Raw genomic sequence first — 18,013 nt, 5'->3', positions numbered from 1 at the left:
TTTTTTTTTGGAAGCAATTTTTTCTCGGATTTTTCTGAAGCAACTATGTACGCATGTATTTTGTGAAAGTTTTTTGAAAGTCGAACAAATTAATTCTATGAAAGATAAAACTTATAGATATGATCAGAGATATACCAACGCCCATAACTAGCTAGCTAATCTGCCGTCGTAACCTGCCCGCCCTAATAATTACTCAATATATGTTCGTGAGAAAGAATCCAATTATAATGGCGCTAAATATATATGATGAGAAATGAGAATATAAATTTGGAACATGCACTGGATATTCAGATTTTATGACTGAATCAATAAAATCCACGAAGAAATCAATGTATAACGCACAAATAATCATTCTCACGAAAGATCATAACATTCTCACTGCATCTCAATCCGTTATATAATTAATGTTATCTATCGTGAGAAATGATAATAACAAACAAATTAATAAAATCCATGAATAAATCAATGTAGCGCACGAATAGTCAGTTTCAGTTGGGTTTGAATCCTGAAGGAGGTGGAAATTTCAACACATTAACTTAATACGACTATTCGTGCATTACATTGATTTTACATTAATTTATTCATAGATTTTATCAATTTATTTGTTATTCTCATTCTCATTCTCATTTCTCATGCTTAATTTGAATAAATATCAATCATATGAGATTTGAATATCTCACGTTCCACATTCATTCTCAATTCTCATAACATTTATCCATTCTCACATTCTCATTTCTCTCTCTCTCTCTCTCTCTCTCTCTCTCTCTCTCTCTCTCTCTCACACACACACACACACACACACTCTCTCTCTCTCTCTATATATATATATAGGGATAGGATCCTGTGAGAATTTATGATTTTGTGAGAACTAAGAACCATTCTAGTCCCTAGATTATTATTAATTCTACGGTTTAGATTAGTAGTTAGGCGCTAATATTATAATTACCATTTTAATTAGAAATCAGTTGAATCATATGAATATGGGTAGTTTTGGTATTTAACTAGAAGTTAAAAATCGTGTGAATTGAAAGATTGGGTACAATCCCACAATTATCGTTGCCATTTCTAGCCTATCACCTATAGTCATATTCAAGTCTTTTCATTATCTACCATTAGAGAGTGAAGTTTTGGCTATTCATTGTCATTTGTCACCGCCGGACTTCTTCATCTAAAGCAAGGAGAAGGATAATAGAGAGCAGATCGCTGAACATCGCCGACCTCGGAAAAATGTTTGTATCATTTTTTAAATCTCGTCGGCTTGTGTTCCGATTTTATATTTTTTTCACGAAATGAACAGCCGGCGGAGTTTCCGATAATGTTGAACAAACCCTTGGTTTTCCAGCGCTTTCCGGCGAAGCGTCGAGAATGTATAAACATATTTGATTTTTTGTTGGATTTTAGATAATGTATGTGTTGAATTTTATCTCCCTAAAAACTGTGAAGCACATGAAAACCCTTGGTTTTCTAGCGCTTTCTGGCGAAACGTCGAGAATTTATGAACATATTTGATTTTCTTTTGGATTTTTGATAATGTATTTGTTAGTTCTTTTCATAATTTTTTTCACTTTGTTCACGAATTTAAATGTATTGTTCATAGAAATGAACGCATGTTAGGTAGATGTTATTCATGTGTGTGAGACGTTATTCATTTTGGAATATGTTCATTAGATATTGGAAATTATGCACGGTATATGCTCATTCATTCAATTAGTGAAATGTTCACTTGAATATGGTTATTATTCACGGCAGTGTTGTTTTTGTTCAAAGTGTGATGTTAGATATTATTTACGGTGTATGTTAATTCACGTCAGTAGTGAAAATATTCATGGGATATTGTTCACGGTATATGTTCATTCATGACACTAATGATATAGATTTTGACACATGAATATATGGAGTGAATAATTCTACAATGATGAAATCAATTAACATACTTATATTATTGGATGAACAGGGTGTGGTTTGGTTGATGTGTGAACTTGTTCATTGATTATTCAGTTGTTGTTCATATGCTTCATATACATGTCATTTGTCTGTTCATATGCCTTAACATTGTTGTTCGTGAGATGTATTATTTAATAATAATGTATTGATGTTCTAATAACCTTATGAATTCATTCATTAAGTGTTGATTCTCGTTCACTACTATGTACGTTGTTTAATAACAATCTTATTTGACTTACAGATCATTCAAATATTCGACTAAATATTAGGACCGTCTCTGGATTCATGTGGAAGAGAGCTATGAGATTATAACCTTGTGCATCGATTCTATATTGTGACTACAATTGTGTCAAAGAAGAAGTCGCGTAGTCCGCAAATGTGAATTATATATCGCAAACTGTGCATGGATCCTAAGTTTTGCTATTGTTTTATTCATGAACATTGAACTTTGTGAACAATACAACATTGTCATATTTGAGATTCTTATTTGTTGGGATTGTTAATCTTATGTTCGTACTATGAGTTTGAACTTATATCTTCAAGTCAGTAAATTGAGAGTATTATTTATTTGATTTATTAACAATGTTCAATGATTACATGAAATGAGATTGTATATTCTATCTATATGAAATTACTGTTCATAAGCTTATTCATTTAATATTTTATTTTTCATTACGTTTATTGTAAAAATTGATATTCATGATATTATATTTGTGTTCATCTATCACATGTGGGCTGTTTAATTATTTCTTCATTAAGCATTTGGTTTTTTATGGGAAAGAATAATCTACGCGTTATAATTTTTTGTTCACTGGTTAATAAGATTTGTTCATGCTTATGTTCCTTTTCTTCATTTATGTTATTATTTTGTTCAACAATTTGTGTTTAATTTCAAAGTATATGACATTATTGTTCATAAGGTTATTCATTTGGTCTTCATTAAGAATTTGGTTTTTTATGAGAAAAGAATAAATGTGTGTTATTTACTTTTTTGTTCAAGTTAAGTACTTTTGTTCATGTCTATATTCTTTTTTGTTCATTCATGTTATTGTTCACGGGTTAATATGGTTCATAGTCAAATCCTGCAAAACGAAAATCTTAATTATCCGTGAAGTGCAAACATATTGATATGGATTTAATGACATAAAATACATATTATCTTCAATTGTTTAAATAATAAAATTATACTACTAAATTCAAATACATGAAATGATTGAATTGTTAATTTATAAAATAAAATATAAAAACATTTTAAAAATGAACAACTAATACAATTACATGAACAAGAACCTTGAGTAGATAATATTTGAAATCGAAAATATGGAGGCTTGTGAATAATGGATATGGAATTTAATAAACAAAAAACTCAAACAAGATTGAGTGAATAATGACAAAATCGAAGCAACCACAATACCAAATATTCGGATGTGAGATAGTGGGGAATGCATGATATGGTCAAAATCCAACATTCCATAGATAAGAGATATGTTTGCATGATATTAGGAGGAAAACAATTACAAAAAATAAGAAAATGACGGAATCAACCTTTCCCACGAAAATAAAGCCTAATTACTAATGTAGATATCAACCGTTAGATGACAAGAATCAAGGGCTATAATTAGTTCTTAGTTCTCACAAAAAATTGAAGTTCTCACATGATCCTCTCCCTATATATATATATATATATATATATATATATATATATATATAATTTGAGATTAGCTTTCATTTACTTCCTAAACTGCATTTTTAATTCTAGATGTGAAAGAGATTGAATCAATTAAATATTAGTATATAGTACGTAAATTAGGCAAGTCAATTATTGGTGACCTCTTTTTCTCATGAATTTTTTCTTTTTTTATATGTGCAACTTATAAATGTTGGATGTCACCATCTCGACGATGTTAGGGGTAAATTGTTCACCGGAAAACTCAGCACATTAGGAAAATGACATATATATGGATCACTCTAAATATAAATTGCATTGAATTGACAAAGATATATATATATATATATATATATATATATATATATATAGGGGAAGGCTAAAATAAGAACGCTTCTTAAAATATAAATTAGGAACCATTTTCAGCCCTTAGATCATCAAGATCTACGGTTGATTCATCATCTTGTTGGAAAATTCATGGTCCTGAGTTCGAATCCCAAAGGTAGCAAAAAATTATTTTTCGCAATTCATACCTTTATACAGTTTATTCATGCATGTTATACATAAAATTCATGCATTTTTACTGGTTCGTAATTCTTAAAATAAGGGTGGTTTATTGAATAACCGCCCCCTATATATATATATATATATATATATATATATATATATATATATATATATGGATGTGCTTTGAATAGGGAACCATGATTAATGGGACGCTTCAAGTAGAGGTAAAATCGACACACACACACTCGGAAGAGTTCAATGGAGTCATTGATCTTATCTAATCTAACGGTCACCATTTATTCACGCCATGTTCAACGGAATTTTTTTGTTGAACATATACAAGGTCGAATCTCACAACCCCCAAAAAATCAGCATTCATTCACGCCATGTTCAATGGATTTGATGAACGTTCATCAAATCCGTTGAACATATCAATAATTCCATTGAACATTCATCAAATCCGTTGAGCATGGCTTGAATAAATGCCGATTTTTGGGGGTTTGTGGGATTCGACCTTGTATATGTTCAAAAAAAAAAATTATGTTGCACATGAAGTGAATAAATGGTGACCGTTAGATTAGATAGATCAACGACTGAGATTTGGTCTCTGTTCTTTGAATATTTAGTGATCTCCATTGAATGCGACCCTATATATATCTATATATATAATAGGGGAAGGCTAAAATAAGAACGCTTCTTAAAATATAAATTAGGAACCATTTTCAACCCTTAGATCATCAAGATCTACGGTTGATTCATCAGCTTGTTGGATAAATTCATGGTCCTGAGTTCGAATCCTAAAGGTAGCAAAAAATTATTTTTCGCAATTCATGCCTTTATACAGTTTATTCATGCGTGTTATACATAAAATTCATGCATTTTTGCTGGTTCGTAATTCTTAAAATAAGGGTGATTTATTGAATAACCGCCCCCATGTAATATATATATATATATATATATATATATATATATATATATATATATATATATATTATATCACATGCCCACCGTGGGCAAGCATAACGTGCCCACCAGTGATGTGACAATTGTAATTAGAGTAAGATTTGCTAATTCTCTTTCCTAATTACAATTGCAACATCACTGGTGGGCACGTTATGCTTGCCCACGGTGGGCATGTGATCGTTTCTTATTAATTATATAACATCCACAAAATAAGTATAGTAGAGCCATGTGGGACGCTCCAAAGTAAAATAGACATATATATATATATATATATATATAATATTTAATTAATCAGTTTCTACATAATTATTAATTATATAACATCCACAAAATAATATAATAGAGCCATGTGCGATCACAATCTCGTCATGAAATGGATTAATTAAGAATCAAACAAATTAATCTAATATTTAATTTGTTTGATTCTTAATCCATTTCATAGGAGTGTGAGTGTGGATATGAAGATATATCCACTCTTACGCTCCCAAATCAGACGAGGTAAAGAAAAAAAAAACCTATAAATTAATAGTAATTCTTCAGTTCATATATATATAACTTTAACCCATGTTTTTCTTGTCGTTCTAGACACTAAAAAATTAATTATTACTAGTCATTTGCTTCTATGTGTTAATATATATTATAGTACTAGCTAGATTTCTTGGAATGGATAAAAAGATTTACATATCCATCTATAGTTTATCGAGTAGGTACGTAGGTAATACATACATATACATATAAGAGAGATGTACATATATAGTAATATGTGCAGCTAGACCTAATTAAGTAGTGCAGGTAATCCAACATGGGTTTGGACTATAAATCCTCAAAAATTTGGTTCTTTTTAGGTTTTGTTTGGTAGCAAGCAAAGCACTCCGTGACAGGCACCTGTGCGCCACACTAATCCATAATTAACTTGCTAATCTCGGTTTAAAACCTTTTTTTATTGCATATATATTTAGTAAACCAATTTGAGAGCAAACGTAATAAGGGACCATATAAGTACTATAAATGAATAAAAAATTGCACAAGTCCTTTTCTCTTTTCAATAATCAACTAATATAAAGTGTCTATTGCTGGATTTTAATTAATTAACAATTTAACACCAAGAAAGGTGACCTAACTCGGTTCCACATACAATTTCACTCAAAATAACTTACCTGCCATTCTGCTCCCTTATAGGATGCTGACTCTACAAATTATTTTCACCTTCTTTAACTACTTGCAATTAATCCTTATTTATGCTAATTATAATTTCTTGAATTTCAATACATGTAATAATAGTCTATGTTTATTAGTCCGTTCTTAATTATTACGAAAATTCAATAAATCAAAGTTTATGAAAAAAAATTTATTTCGCTCAAGTACTTTAATTTAGTATCGATGTATAAACATTGATAAATTTGAAGCTAAAAAGTTGGTGGTGTCTATATATACAAGTGTCAAGTAAGTAGACATGATGCAATTTCGCAACGTGTCTTTGTCTGAGAGGGTCGAAAGGTTTCTGTATATAGAAAGAGTTGAAAAACATGGTTGATAACATAGGCCCTAATCACTCAAGCAGGCAAAGAGGGCTTCGATCATCATACACCAGTTATGCGGCCTCCGTGGCCGCAGTTTCCGGCGGCGGCGGAGACGAAGACGAAGGCGGGATGAGGGAGCAGGAGCGGCTCCTCCCCATCGCCAATGTGGGGCGGATCATGAAGCAGATCCTCCCGCCCAACGCGAAGATCTCCAAGGAGGCGAAGGAGACCATGCAGGAATGCGCGTCGGAGTTCATCAGCTTCGTCACCGGCGAGGCCTCCGACAAGTGCCACAAGGAGAAGCGGAAGACCGTCAACGGCGACGACATCTGCTGGGCGCTGGGGAGCTTGGGCTTTGATGATTATGGCGACTCCTTGAAGAGGTATCTCGTTAGGTATAGGGAGGCCGAGGGGGAGAGGGCGGCCAATCAGAATAAGGCGCCCGCCGCGCCCGACGACGGAGGCCTGCCCTTCAGCTTCGATCTGATGGAGAAGAGGAGGATTAATTAGGGCTTTTACATCTTTTCTTTAATCTGATTTTTATCTTGGTTGAACCTTGCTGTGATTTTCTCAACTTCTCTCTCTCTCTCTCTCTCTCTCTCTCTCTCTCTCTCTCTCTCTCTCTCTCTCTCTCTCTCCTTTTGAGTTCTAAACCAGCTGGGGTTGTATGAATACCTTAAAGTTCCTAATTTGCTTACTAATTAATTTGGTTGTTTTAATTTTACAAAGTTGCTTGGTTTGTTGATGAGTTAATTTGTGAAGTGCTTTAATTAATTTGAAGCTCGTATGTGAATTGAACGATACTAAAATTAAGCTTGTAATTTGCAGTTCGCGAAGAACTATCTAAAATTAAGCTTGTAATTTGCAGTTCGTGAATGTTTAATTAATTCGAGTATGTTTAGATTAATTTACATTTTCAAACAAATTTCGAATTAGCTAGGGTTAATATTTCAATGTTTGAAAATTGGATCCAAGTCAAAGCAAGACGACTGAAACAGTTACTTCTTCTACTCCATTGTTAGAGTACGTGTGTATTAATATTAGTTAATTTAATCTTGAAAAATCGTCTCTATAAATGGCGTTGGATTGTTTGTAATTAATCAAATTAAAAATTAATTTCGAGATCATCACATACTATTTATAAGCAGTTATGTGAAGTGTTAATTGAGAACTCTGTCTGTGAGGTTTTCTTGGAGAACTCGACCGAACAAATACAATACCCCAAAATTTTGTAATCCAAAACGTTGTTTCTTCTTGCTTCTCTTTTAATTTCCCATTTTAGGTTTTGTTGCAAATCAATAAAAACTTCATGGCGCATCTCAGACAACAAGTCTATTAATTTACATCTCAAAACGACTTTTAAATAGTAGATTTGAATTTGATTGTGTTCAGTTAAGCTTAGTTTAAAGATCTTATAAATTTTAACAATTTTTAAATTATTTCAAGATCTTGTCGCCAAGGAGACACCAAGCGGTGCGATCTCCTGTGTGTGAACAGTGAGGTCCCGAGTTCAAACCCCACTGCTCCCCCTCCCCAACTCCCCCAAGTAAAAAAAAAAAATTATTTCAAGATCTTATAAGATATATAGTTTTTCATCTAGAACTTATGAGCTCAGTTGTCAAAGTGTTTGAATAATTTAGCTTATAAGTTGGAGAGAAAATTTTTGGGTTAGAGAGAGAAAGATTTTGTTAAATAGAGAAAGTTGAAGAGGGATTAACTAGAAAGACTATTTAATAGAAATAACAAATTAAACCATAGTTAAAATTTAATTATAAAACGATTATTGCACATATAAGATTACAAAAAATAAGTTAAGGCAAGGAGCTTATTTTAAAAATTTAATAGTGTTTAGGAGCTTTTCTTATCAAACACTTTAAAAGAAGAGGTGGTCTTGGGTATATCCGGGTGTACCGTACAATCAGGTTATACATTCACTTAAACTTTGACCCGCACCCTGATTTGAACTCATATCCTGACCCAACTCATATAATTAATAATAATATTTTGAGTACGGGTCAATCCGATTATACGGTACACCCAAATGTACTCAAATTAAAGTTTGTGTTAAAAGAATTGATAAGTTACTCAACTTATAAGAGCATCCGTAATGAGGTTCCTTGATAGCCTACTTGATAGTGGTTGTGTTATTGAGTAGGTAGTGCTGCATTTGGGTTCCTTGATAGCCTACTTGATAACATTAGTTTTGATTTTATGTTTTTCATTTAAATTTAATTGCTCAAATTTAAATAACACAATTTATTTCAAATTTAAATTGCATTAATTATAAAATCCTAAATATTACATAAAACTTTAATAAAAAAAAAAACAGCCATTAGAAATTAAAATAATTTTTTTTTTATTTGAGGCGCGTGCACAGCACGCGCCACTCGAGTGCTATCCGAGCACTCGAGGAAACAGCCATTGCAACGCCATACACGAAGAAATTGCCTTACTCGAGTAATGCTCGAGGAGCTGCGTTGCCAATGCTCTAAGCTATTTTCAAGAAATTACATATTCAACCAAACAGGCTGTGTGATGATAAATCAAAGCACTTCAATCCAAAAAAAATATGTGTGCTTGACACGTGGTTGGTCAGTTCGTGTATCCTTGAAAATATTGTTGTACACACTGAGCATCTAAACATCTAATTTGTAATATAAAGTGTACTCGACTTTTGTTGGCGATTAATTAACTATGTAATAAGAAAATACAACCTATGGTATTCCCCAATTAACTATGTAGTAACCCTAGATGCCGAAGGGACCACTTTCTCACTCTCAAAATACTGCATTTGTCAATAACCTAGCTAGCTAGCTATGTCTCCCTCGCCATACGATAAAATGAAATCAACCAATTTGAAATATTAATTGGATTGAGCCCTTCTTCCCACAAGTTTGGATGACTCATCAGCTGCATATATATGTTGGGAAATTAGAGAATCGATATATTTAGGGGAATATAAACTACCAATTCATAATTTTTTTTTTTCTGAAATATAAATTTGTTGTGAAAATGTATATATAAATTCAAAAATTAAATGTTTTTGCTTTCTATAGTATTCTAATCCAAAATCATGAATTCATCCAACAAAATAATGAATCCATCGTAGATTTTTATGATTTAAGAATTAAAAATGATTCATAATCTATATTTTAAAATGAGTTTCTATTTGTCTATCCCTTATTCAAACTTAATATAAGATAGAAATAATTTTCAACCTTAGATAACAAAAATCTACGGCGAATTCATCATTTTGTTGGATGATTTCACGGTTCTGGATTCAAATCTCATAGGGAGCAAAATTTTCACTTTGAATTCATGGTATATTTTATAACGAATTCATACATATTCCCCATAATTTGTAGGGCTAATTGCCTGTAAATTCCTAACGTTTCCACGGAATTGGTTTTTGCACCTTTTTTTATTTTTCTTCTTTTAAATACCTAACCTTTACTTTTCGTCTGGAATTTATCCGGTGACCGGTTTCCCCCAAATTTTAATTGACGTGGCACCGGAAAATGACACCGTGGCACCGGAATGTGCACTGTAGGATGCCGGAAATTGAAAAGAAAACGACGCCGTTTTCATTAAGTAGAAACGACGTCGTTTAGTGTCATTTTAAGCATTCACATTTCAATCCCCAATCTCATTTCTTCGATTAGGGTCGATTTTCTAGGGTTCATCGACGAATTCAGAGAAAAGAGTGCGAATCAATAGGGAATCGTGGAAGATTCGTAGCCCATTTCACATCCCCTAAAAATTCGACTGATTAGATTGTGGCTTTCATCATCTTGCTATGTCGTCTTCACAATCCAGTGGAAATTCGAAGTTCAATGAAGGGGTTCCTGTTTGTGAGCATAAAATCCCAGCCAAAATCGATACATCTCAAACTGAAAAAAATCCTCTGCGGCGTTTCTGCAGATGTTCTCAGAAAATGGTTAGTTTCTTTGAAGTATTTTCTCTTTAGGTTTGGATTTCATACTTTTTTGGATTTTTTGCAGTCTGACAATTGTGGCTTCTGGAGCTGGTTTGATCCAGAGCTTACTACATACTACAAGATGAGCATGAACAATTTGATTCTGCAGAGAGATAAAGCTTATGAGGAATTGAAATTTAGCACTCTGATGGGAGAAATCCAGAAGGAAAAATATGCCGATTTGATGCAAATGTATGAAGTGAAGTGTGCTGAGATTGAAGAATTCAAGCTTATGATGAAGGATCAAGAGATTGAAAGTAGGAAAAGAGAAAGGAAAGTTCAGATGATAGTCTTCATTTTAGGCATAGTACTTGGTTTGTTTGCAAACAATATGTTGTGTAAACTGCCATAGCTTATAATATAGAACATGTAATGGCCTAAAGTGCAAGTTGTACTCATGCTTTTGTTGATGGAATGAAATGAGTTTGATTTTAATTATAAATTACTGAACAAACATTGTATGAACAAAAGCACTAGCAACTTGCATTAACAATCTCCCAAAATAGAGTTTTACATCATTTGTGCAGATCATTGTTTACATCAATACAAAATGTGTAACATATAGTTCAAAAGTAAAGTTCATGGTTGAATGTCAGTTGATGGGATTGAGGCCTTGCTCCTTGTTTGGATCACTCTAACATCTCTTGAATTTGGGGCACTTAGGTATTGATTTCTTGTCCTCTCACTGATATACAGACCAGCCCCTGCTCTTGCAAAGTTCCTCTCTTTGAAGAAAACATCATTTCCTCCACCTCTTCCAGAGGATCTGCCAGCTCTTCCACCCCCTCTTCCAGTGCTTCTCCCAGCTCTTCCAGCCCCTCTTCCAGTAGTAGTTGTAGAAGTGTTTGGAGTGGTACTTGTAGAAGTGCTTGGAGTGCCTTCTTCTCTCACCTTACGAGGTCTACCAACCTTGTTCTATATTGTACATAGCATTAGTTAGTTTTGAAATAGTAATGCAATCAAGAATAATCTGAATTTAAAAGATATTTACCTTAGGAGCAGGAGGTTTATCAAGGAACATATTTTGACAATTCCTCTTGTTGTGGCCTGCATCCCCACACCTCCTACATGTCATGATCATCCCCCCTCTTGACAGTTGAGTTGGATTCCTACCTTCCCTCTCATTTGCTGATCTGATTCTCTTTTTCTTGGGCCTCCCAGGCATTCTCCTTACTGCTGGAGGTTTCACCTTAAATCCCTCCACTTCAGGCCACATGCTTTCACCTCTTATGGGCACCAGACCACTTTCATAAGCCTTCAAAAACCTAGACACACTGTAATAATCATGTACCATCTCCACTGGGTCCCTTCCCATCCAATGCAGTGCACTGACAGCATGGATGCATGGGATTCCAGTGAGGTCCCAATATCTACAGGTGCAGCTATTGGCATTGATATCTACCACAAACCTGTACACAAAAAATTCAATATTTAATAAATTCAGAAATTGCAAGGAGAAGTTCATGAAGCCATAATACCTGTCTTCGAAGTGAGAAACTTCAAACTTGGAATCAAGTGAAGGCCTGGCAACACAATCAGAAATCTTCTGTCTATGCTTCTCAAGCTTTTTCCTTATGTTTGGGCATATAGTGTCTGTTACACTCAACATTTGATCCCTCTTTTTGACTTGTCTCACCATGAGGTTGCTCCTGATCTCTTCAAGCATGTGTATGACATGCTTCCCTCTTGCATTTAAAATATACCCGTTAAAGGTCTCCGAGATGTTGTTGTCTATCATGTCTGACTTCATAGTAGTCGAGATGAATGCTTTACAGAACCTGCTTGTGTCCCTAGACACAAAGTCTTCAAATGCATCAATGCTTTCTCTTTTCATCTCCAGTAGATGAGTGTTATACTTCTCCACATAAATGCTCCTACAAGCTCTCAGAAAGATGTTTTTCAACGTACCACCTTTGTGGGACTTCTTCCAGTTCATGTAGATGTGTCTAGAACAATTCCTATGTTCTGCATTGGGAGCTATCTCCTTCACAGCATTCTCCAAACCCTTGATTGGCATTGCAAATAGAAGAAATTAGTATAAATAGCAATGAATAAACACTGTAAAATCAATAAAACTGGTACTTACTTTTTGTTGGTCAGATATGAATGTATAATCTGAACCATCTCCAACTTCCAAGTCATGCAGCAGAAGCTTCATGAACCAGCTCCAATACTCCTCGTTTTCAACTTCACATGCAGCCCATGCAATTGGGAACATTTGCTCATTCCCATCTTTTGCAATGGCACACAACAGTACCCCCCCCCCCCAGAAAAGTTTTCAAGTGACACCCATCAAGTCCTATTATAGGTCTACAAGATGCCTTAAACCCCTTTAACAATGAACTAAACCCCACATATAACCCTTTGAAAACATGGCCATCTCCCAACATCAATTCAAATCTGCCCTCCCTATCACTTTTCCTAAGTTCTGCACAGTATATCCTAAGCAAGCCATAATGGTACTCAACACTTCCCCTCAACAGTTCCTTAGCAATGGATCTAGCCTTATATAACCTGTCCCTAGGTATATCATACTGAAATCTTTGAACAATGTCCTGCCTAAGGTCTGTCACTGAGAAGTGAGGTCTAGCCCTAAATACATTTAAGTATTTTTTAGCTATCCATTTGCTTGTGAGAAGCTTGTTGCTCATATGCCTAGGGCAGCTATGATCACCACCATATGTCTTTATCTTGAAACACATATCTTTGTTGTCAATACTCCCATAAACCTTCCACTGACATGGTGGAATGCATCTAGCAAAACATTTATTTTTGCTAACTTTCCTAAACTGGACAAACTTCCCTTGTTCTATGTTCCAAGTTGTCAAAGCTTCTCTACACTGCCATCCATCTTGGAATCTCATTCCAAGGACAATTTCAAGAGTCTTATGATCACAGTTGGGGTCATAAACAATCCTATGAGAATTGTTCCTAGCCTCCCTCTCAGTCTGAGTATCCATCTCAGGATCAGTCTCATCACTGTTGACATCATTATCACTAGCCTCATACTCACTCTGAGCATCTGCATCAATGACAGGTTCATTCAGTTGTTTCATGAGCCTGTTCAATTCCTCATCATCAGTTTCCCTAGCCATTCTCCTAGCATGTAAATACTCAGGGTCATCATTCTCTAAGTCTTCCTCACTCAGCCCATCATCACTATCATCCTGCTCTAAAGTCATAAACTCCTGCTCTACCATATCAAGGATCTCATCTAAGTCAGAACTTGCTGCATCATTCGCCATCCCTTCCCCCAGCCTCATTTTCTACTTGTGTTAGGTCCCCATCCCCAGCCTGAGATTGTACTTGTGTTACTTCAGGTTCTATCATCACAGTGTCTATTAAACTACCCTCAACAAATTGACTTTCTTGAGCATCATGCATTTCCTCAACATCTATATTAACTGGTTCATTTTGTTGTTTCTTCTTTTCTTTAGGATTGGTAAACACTGCATTATGTGTGTTATCTATGTTTCCTGTGTTCTTTTGCAATCTACCCGATCCATCATCTACTCCCCCATCCACATACACACTTATGACAGTAAGCCCTTCATTCAAAAGATTCATCATTTGACTAAACTGTTGATCCCCTTCAATCAAAACAAACGTGTTTGTCCTAGGGTAACGAAAGTACAGTTTATTCCATTACTTATACCCTACATAATTCACAGCACGCTTAAGCTTAGCATAATCAAATGAACTTGGCACCAAGTCAAAAATACCCAAGTAAAAGCCCTTCGCATACACCGGAAACCCCGCATGCTTATCAAAATAACCCCCGTGGTGTATAAAAATAGCAAAAGTATCACTGCACACAACAAACACCCGACAATTACAATCAAAATCCAAACCTTTCGCAATCATAATTCGGCAACTAGAGAGACGAATACTTACGGGTTAACGACTTCGTCGTCGGTCATTTCACCAGCCGCCATCTTTTTCTTAACGATTGTCGCCCGAAATCACGCTGCTCTGTCCCAAATCGCCCACGACCGATGGTATTCGTCGATGAACCCTAGAAAATCGACCCTAATCGAAGAAATGAGATTGGGGATTGAAATGTGAATGCTTAAAATGACACTAAACGACGTCGTTTCTACTTAATGAAAACGGCGTCGTTTTCTTTTCAATTTCCGGCATCCTACAGTGCACATTCCGGTGCCACGGTGTCATTTTCCGGTGCCACGTCAATTAAAATTTGGGGGAAACCGGTCGCCGGATAAATTCCAGACGAAAAGTAAAGGTTAGGTATTTAAAAGAAGAAAAATAAAAAAAGGTGCAAAAACCAATTCCGTGGAAACGTTAGGAATTTACAGGCAATTAGCCCTAATTTGTATTACAACGAGTCTATTCCACACACATTTTTTTTTGTCGTATTGTGTGCTGTGGTGGGTTTTTAACCAGAACAAGAGAAATAAAATAATTGAAGAAAATAATAAAAACTTGATGCGAAAGGAAGACTCTAGTCAACGAATATTAAGGATTAATTCAGATAGAATTTTTGACATTCGAGCTCTCCAATTGAAATTCCATCTAGATCTTTGAAACCACGAACTCATATAGAGATGATAACGAACTCAAGTAGAGATGATAACGACATGGTGGAATAATTTCTACGAATAGATCTAAAACCAAAGGAGTAAATGAGATAAAATGGTAACGGGCGAAAGGAGATTGTATTGTTGAAGAACGATTACAAGAGTAAGTGAATTAACGAAGTGTATTGTCATGAGAATGATTGACAAAGATGATATCTTAGAGGAAAAATCTAATCTCGCATAAGAGAATGAGAGGTTAGGTTTTACAAAAAAAATCTAAAATTGCATTGAACTAATGCAGACCAAGAATATTATGTGCGACAATAATAAATTATATATGAAAACTAATAATAGATTGTGCAACCATCTTTTTTTGTGCATATCAAAAACATTATGAGCAACAACAGATTGCACAAAATTTGACTTTTCGCAATCACTTTTCAACACTTTAAGAACATGTTCATGCATTTTAATATATTCATATAGTGTTAATAGGTAAAAATGCCTTATTCCCTAAGCTGTATGTTAAAAATGTCCTACTTTATAAACTTAAACATTTTATGTCCAAATTAAAAATGAATAATCTATTTTACCCTTTGATGTTGATGGGTTTGCTTGGCGGTCAGATAATGCACCGATCACATGTACTCTTGATTAATAGTTGTCGAATCGTTGACTGATAGCTGTCAAATCGGTTAAATGTGTAAGACTTTCACAAAAAATCAAACAAACCTATCAATATCAAAGGTATTTAAAGAATAAGGCATAAAAAGTTTATGTTTATAAAAGAGAGCATTTTTCATATATAATTTAAAGAATAAGGCATTTTAAATTTTCACTTATATATGCATTGACAACAATTCAACGATGCATTTTATATAATGAAACTATAAAACTTCTACTTTCATCATAACGACAAAAACTCTCAGCAATACAAACATATTAATTCATACTATATCGTAATTTCCAAAATAATAAGAAAACAAATTTACATATATAATTTCGACAACAATTTCATTAAAAGAAATATGATATTAATCAACGAATAATAAATTTAAGAAATACCATGTTCATAGTATATGAACAATTGCTTCCACTGCCTTCGATAAGATTTCACTTTGATCGAATGATAAATCGTGATGAATTACATAAAATATGAGAGAATTAAAACTAAGGTACAATACTAAGAATAGAAAACTAGTAAAAACCTAGACGAACGAAAATAAATTAAGTTGAAAGATAGTGGATTATAATCCCTTAAAAATCTCATATTTCTTTAATTAAATATAAGTCATTTTACATATTTAATCTTTTATGCATAAATATAATAAAAAACGACAATTTTAAATGAATTAAACAAAAAAAAATGTGATTAATAAAGAAATGTACCATAACCGCTAGATTAAAAAATTACATGTTCAAGATTAGTTCTAATTCCTCATGTTAATATTGGTTTTTGTTAGAACTTTCCCCATATATACATAAATGAGCTAATAAGAATGGCTAAATGTGGTGAGAAATGAGAATGACTCTGGAACGTTAGAAATTTAAATTATATGGCTGATATTAATTTATTCAAAAGTACCTATTAAAAGAAAAATAACGAATAAGTCAGTACAAATCTACGAATAAGCCATTTGTAATGCATGATTTGAGGTCTAAATCCTGAAGGAGGCAAAACTTTCACCATATTAACTAAATACATTGTTCGTGCATCACAAACAGGTTATTCACAGATTTATACTCCTTATGTGCCATTAATAATGTCTCATTACTTTGGGCACATGTATTAAGAAAAGTGTAGTTAATTAGTGTATATAGTAGGTTGGTGGAAGAAATTTATGAATTATTTTAAGTGAGTTGATGTATAAAATAAGTTGGGCCCATTGTTGGTAATTTTTTAAAGGGTTAATTGCACCAAATATCACCAACTTTGCCCGAATTTCCCCTTTTTTTATAATTTAAAAAAATTCCATTTTTTTTATCACAGATTGAATTAGTCGTTCATTTTTCCCACGACTTTTAGCTCCGATGACCGAAAAATTGACGTGGCGTTGATGTGGATTTAAATTTACACATAACATTGATGTAAAACATATATTAATTTAAAATTACTCAGGTAACAAAATCACACAAAAAAGCCCTAAGAATCGGTTGTCTTCTTCGTCAACAAAAATCGGCCGTCTTCTTCTCCTTCATCTCGTCGGCCGCCACCCATCTCGCCGTCAAGGCGCTGTGAGCCGTCGACGCCCACCGACGTCTGTTCGCTATTATTTTTACTACACCGCAAGTATACGGTGTAGTTGCAATATAGGGAAGCAAGGTCAAATTACTAGTCAAATTCTAGTGATTACCTTAAGTCATTATGCTAGAGCTATTTAGACTAAACAAGGAGGTGAGTGGTTTGATTAACTAACAAATTCAAAGACAAAATAAGAACAATCAAACAAAGTGGATTAATCAAGTGATGAAGGTGGTTTAGGGATTAGGCATCGATGGATTAGCAATGGACTTCAATTTAGCTCAATATTAGTCTTGATATTCCTATTTATCTAGAGTGATCTCCCAACTAGTTCTAGCCCCTCCCGGACGACTAAAACGGTAGATTACGGGTCATAGTTGCCGTCCCCGGTCAACTTCTAACCTATAACTCCCAAAAGCACAAATAGATCGATAAACTCTCACCCAACTCTCAACCTCCCGGTCTATTGAGTTAATATGTTTCAAGCTCCTAATCTATTATGATTATCCTCTCCCGATTCAAATCACAAATGAGAAATGCATAGAAAGTGGCCAACAATCCATACAAGAAAGAATACTAGGGCTTGAAAAGATAATGACAAGGAAGTAATCAAGACATATATTAAGCATAATAATCAATCCATTACATAATCTACTA

The 18,013-nt window shown here is 34.0% G+C and overlaps 2 protein-coding genes across 2 annotated transcripts; one reads left to right on the top strand and one right to left on the bottom strand.

Moving 5' to 3' along the window:
• The first annotated feature begins 6,307 nt into the window (after positions 1-6,307).
• Positions 6,308-7,328, top strand: LOC131000472 (nuclear transcription factor Y subunit B-1-like). The gene has a single exon (XM_057926391.1). It carries the CDS (start codon positions 6,607-6,609, stop codon positions 7,108-7,110), a length of 504 nt encoding a protein of 167 aa, XP_057782374.1. The 5' UTR covers positions 6,308-6,606; the 3' UTR covers positions 7,111-7,328.
• A 3,827-nt stretch (positions 7,329-11,155) lies between these two features.
• On the bottom strand, positions 11,156-12,832 carry LOC130997994 (uncharacterized). Its single transcript, XM_057923433.1, has 3 exons — positions 12,663-12,832; positions 11,568-12,581; positions 11,156-11,491 (listed from the first exon to the last, which is right to left on the bottom strand). Exons 1-3 carry the CDS (start codon positions 12,792-12,794, stop codon positions 11,156-11,158), a joined length of 1,482 nt encoding a protein of 493 aa, XP_057779416.1. The 5' UTR covers positions 12,795-12,832.
• Between the last annotated feature and the right edge of the window lie 5,181 nt (positions 12,833-18,013).

Source organism: Salvia miltiorrhiza, chromosome 8 (genome assembly GCF_028751815.1).
Source record: "Salvia miltiorrhiza cultivar Shanhuang (shh) chromosome 8, IMPLAD_Smil_shh, whole genome shotgun sequence".
NCBI classification, from domain to species: domain Eukaryota; kingdom Viridiplantae; phylum Streptophyta; class Magnoliopsida; order Lamiales; family Lamiaceae; genus Salvia; species Salvia miltiorrhiza.
The sequence above is the reverse complement of the archived record's forward strand: the minus strand, read 5'-3'. Positions and strand labels throughout refer to the sequence as shown.

Coding starts and splice junctions, on each gene's coding strand:
- LOC131000472 (XM_057926391.1), top strand. CDS start 6,607: ATGGTTGATAACATAGGCCCTAATCACTCAAGCAGGCAAAGAGGGCTT.
- LOC130997994 (XM_057923433.1), bottom strand. CDS start 12,794: ATGTTCCCAATTGCATGGGCTGCATGTGAAGTTGAAAACGAGGAGTAT. Junction 12,582..12,662: donor TCATATCTGACCAACAAAAA/GTAAGTACCAGT, acceptor ATGCCAATCAAG/GGTTTGGAGAATGCTGTGAA. Junction 11,492..11,567: donor ATAAACCTCCTGCTCCTAAG/GTAAATATCTTT, acceptor TGTACAATATAG/AACAAGGTTGGTAGACCTCG.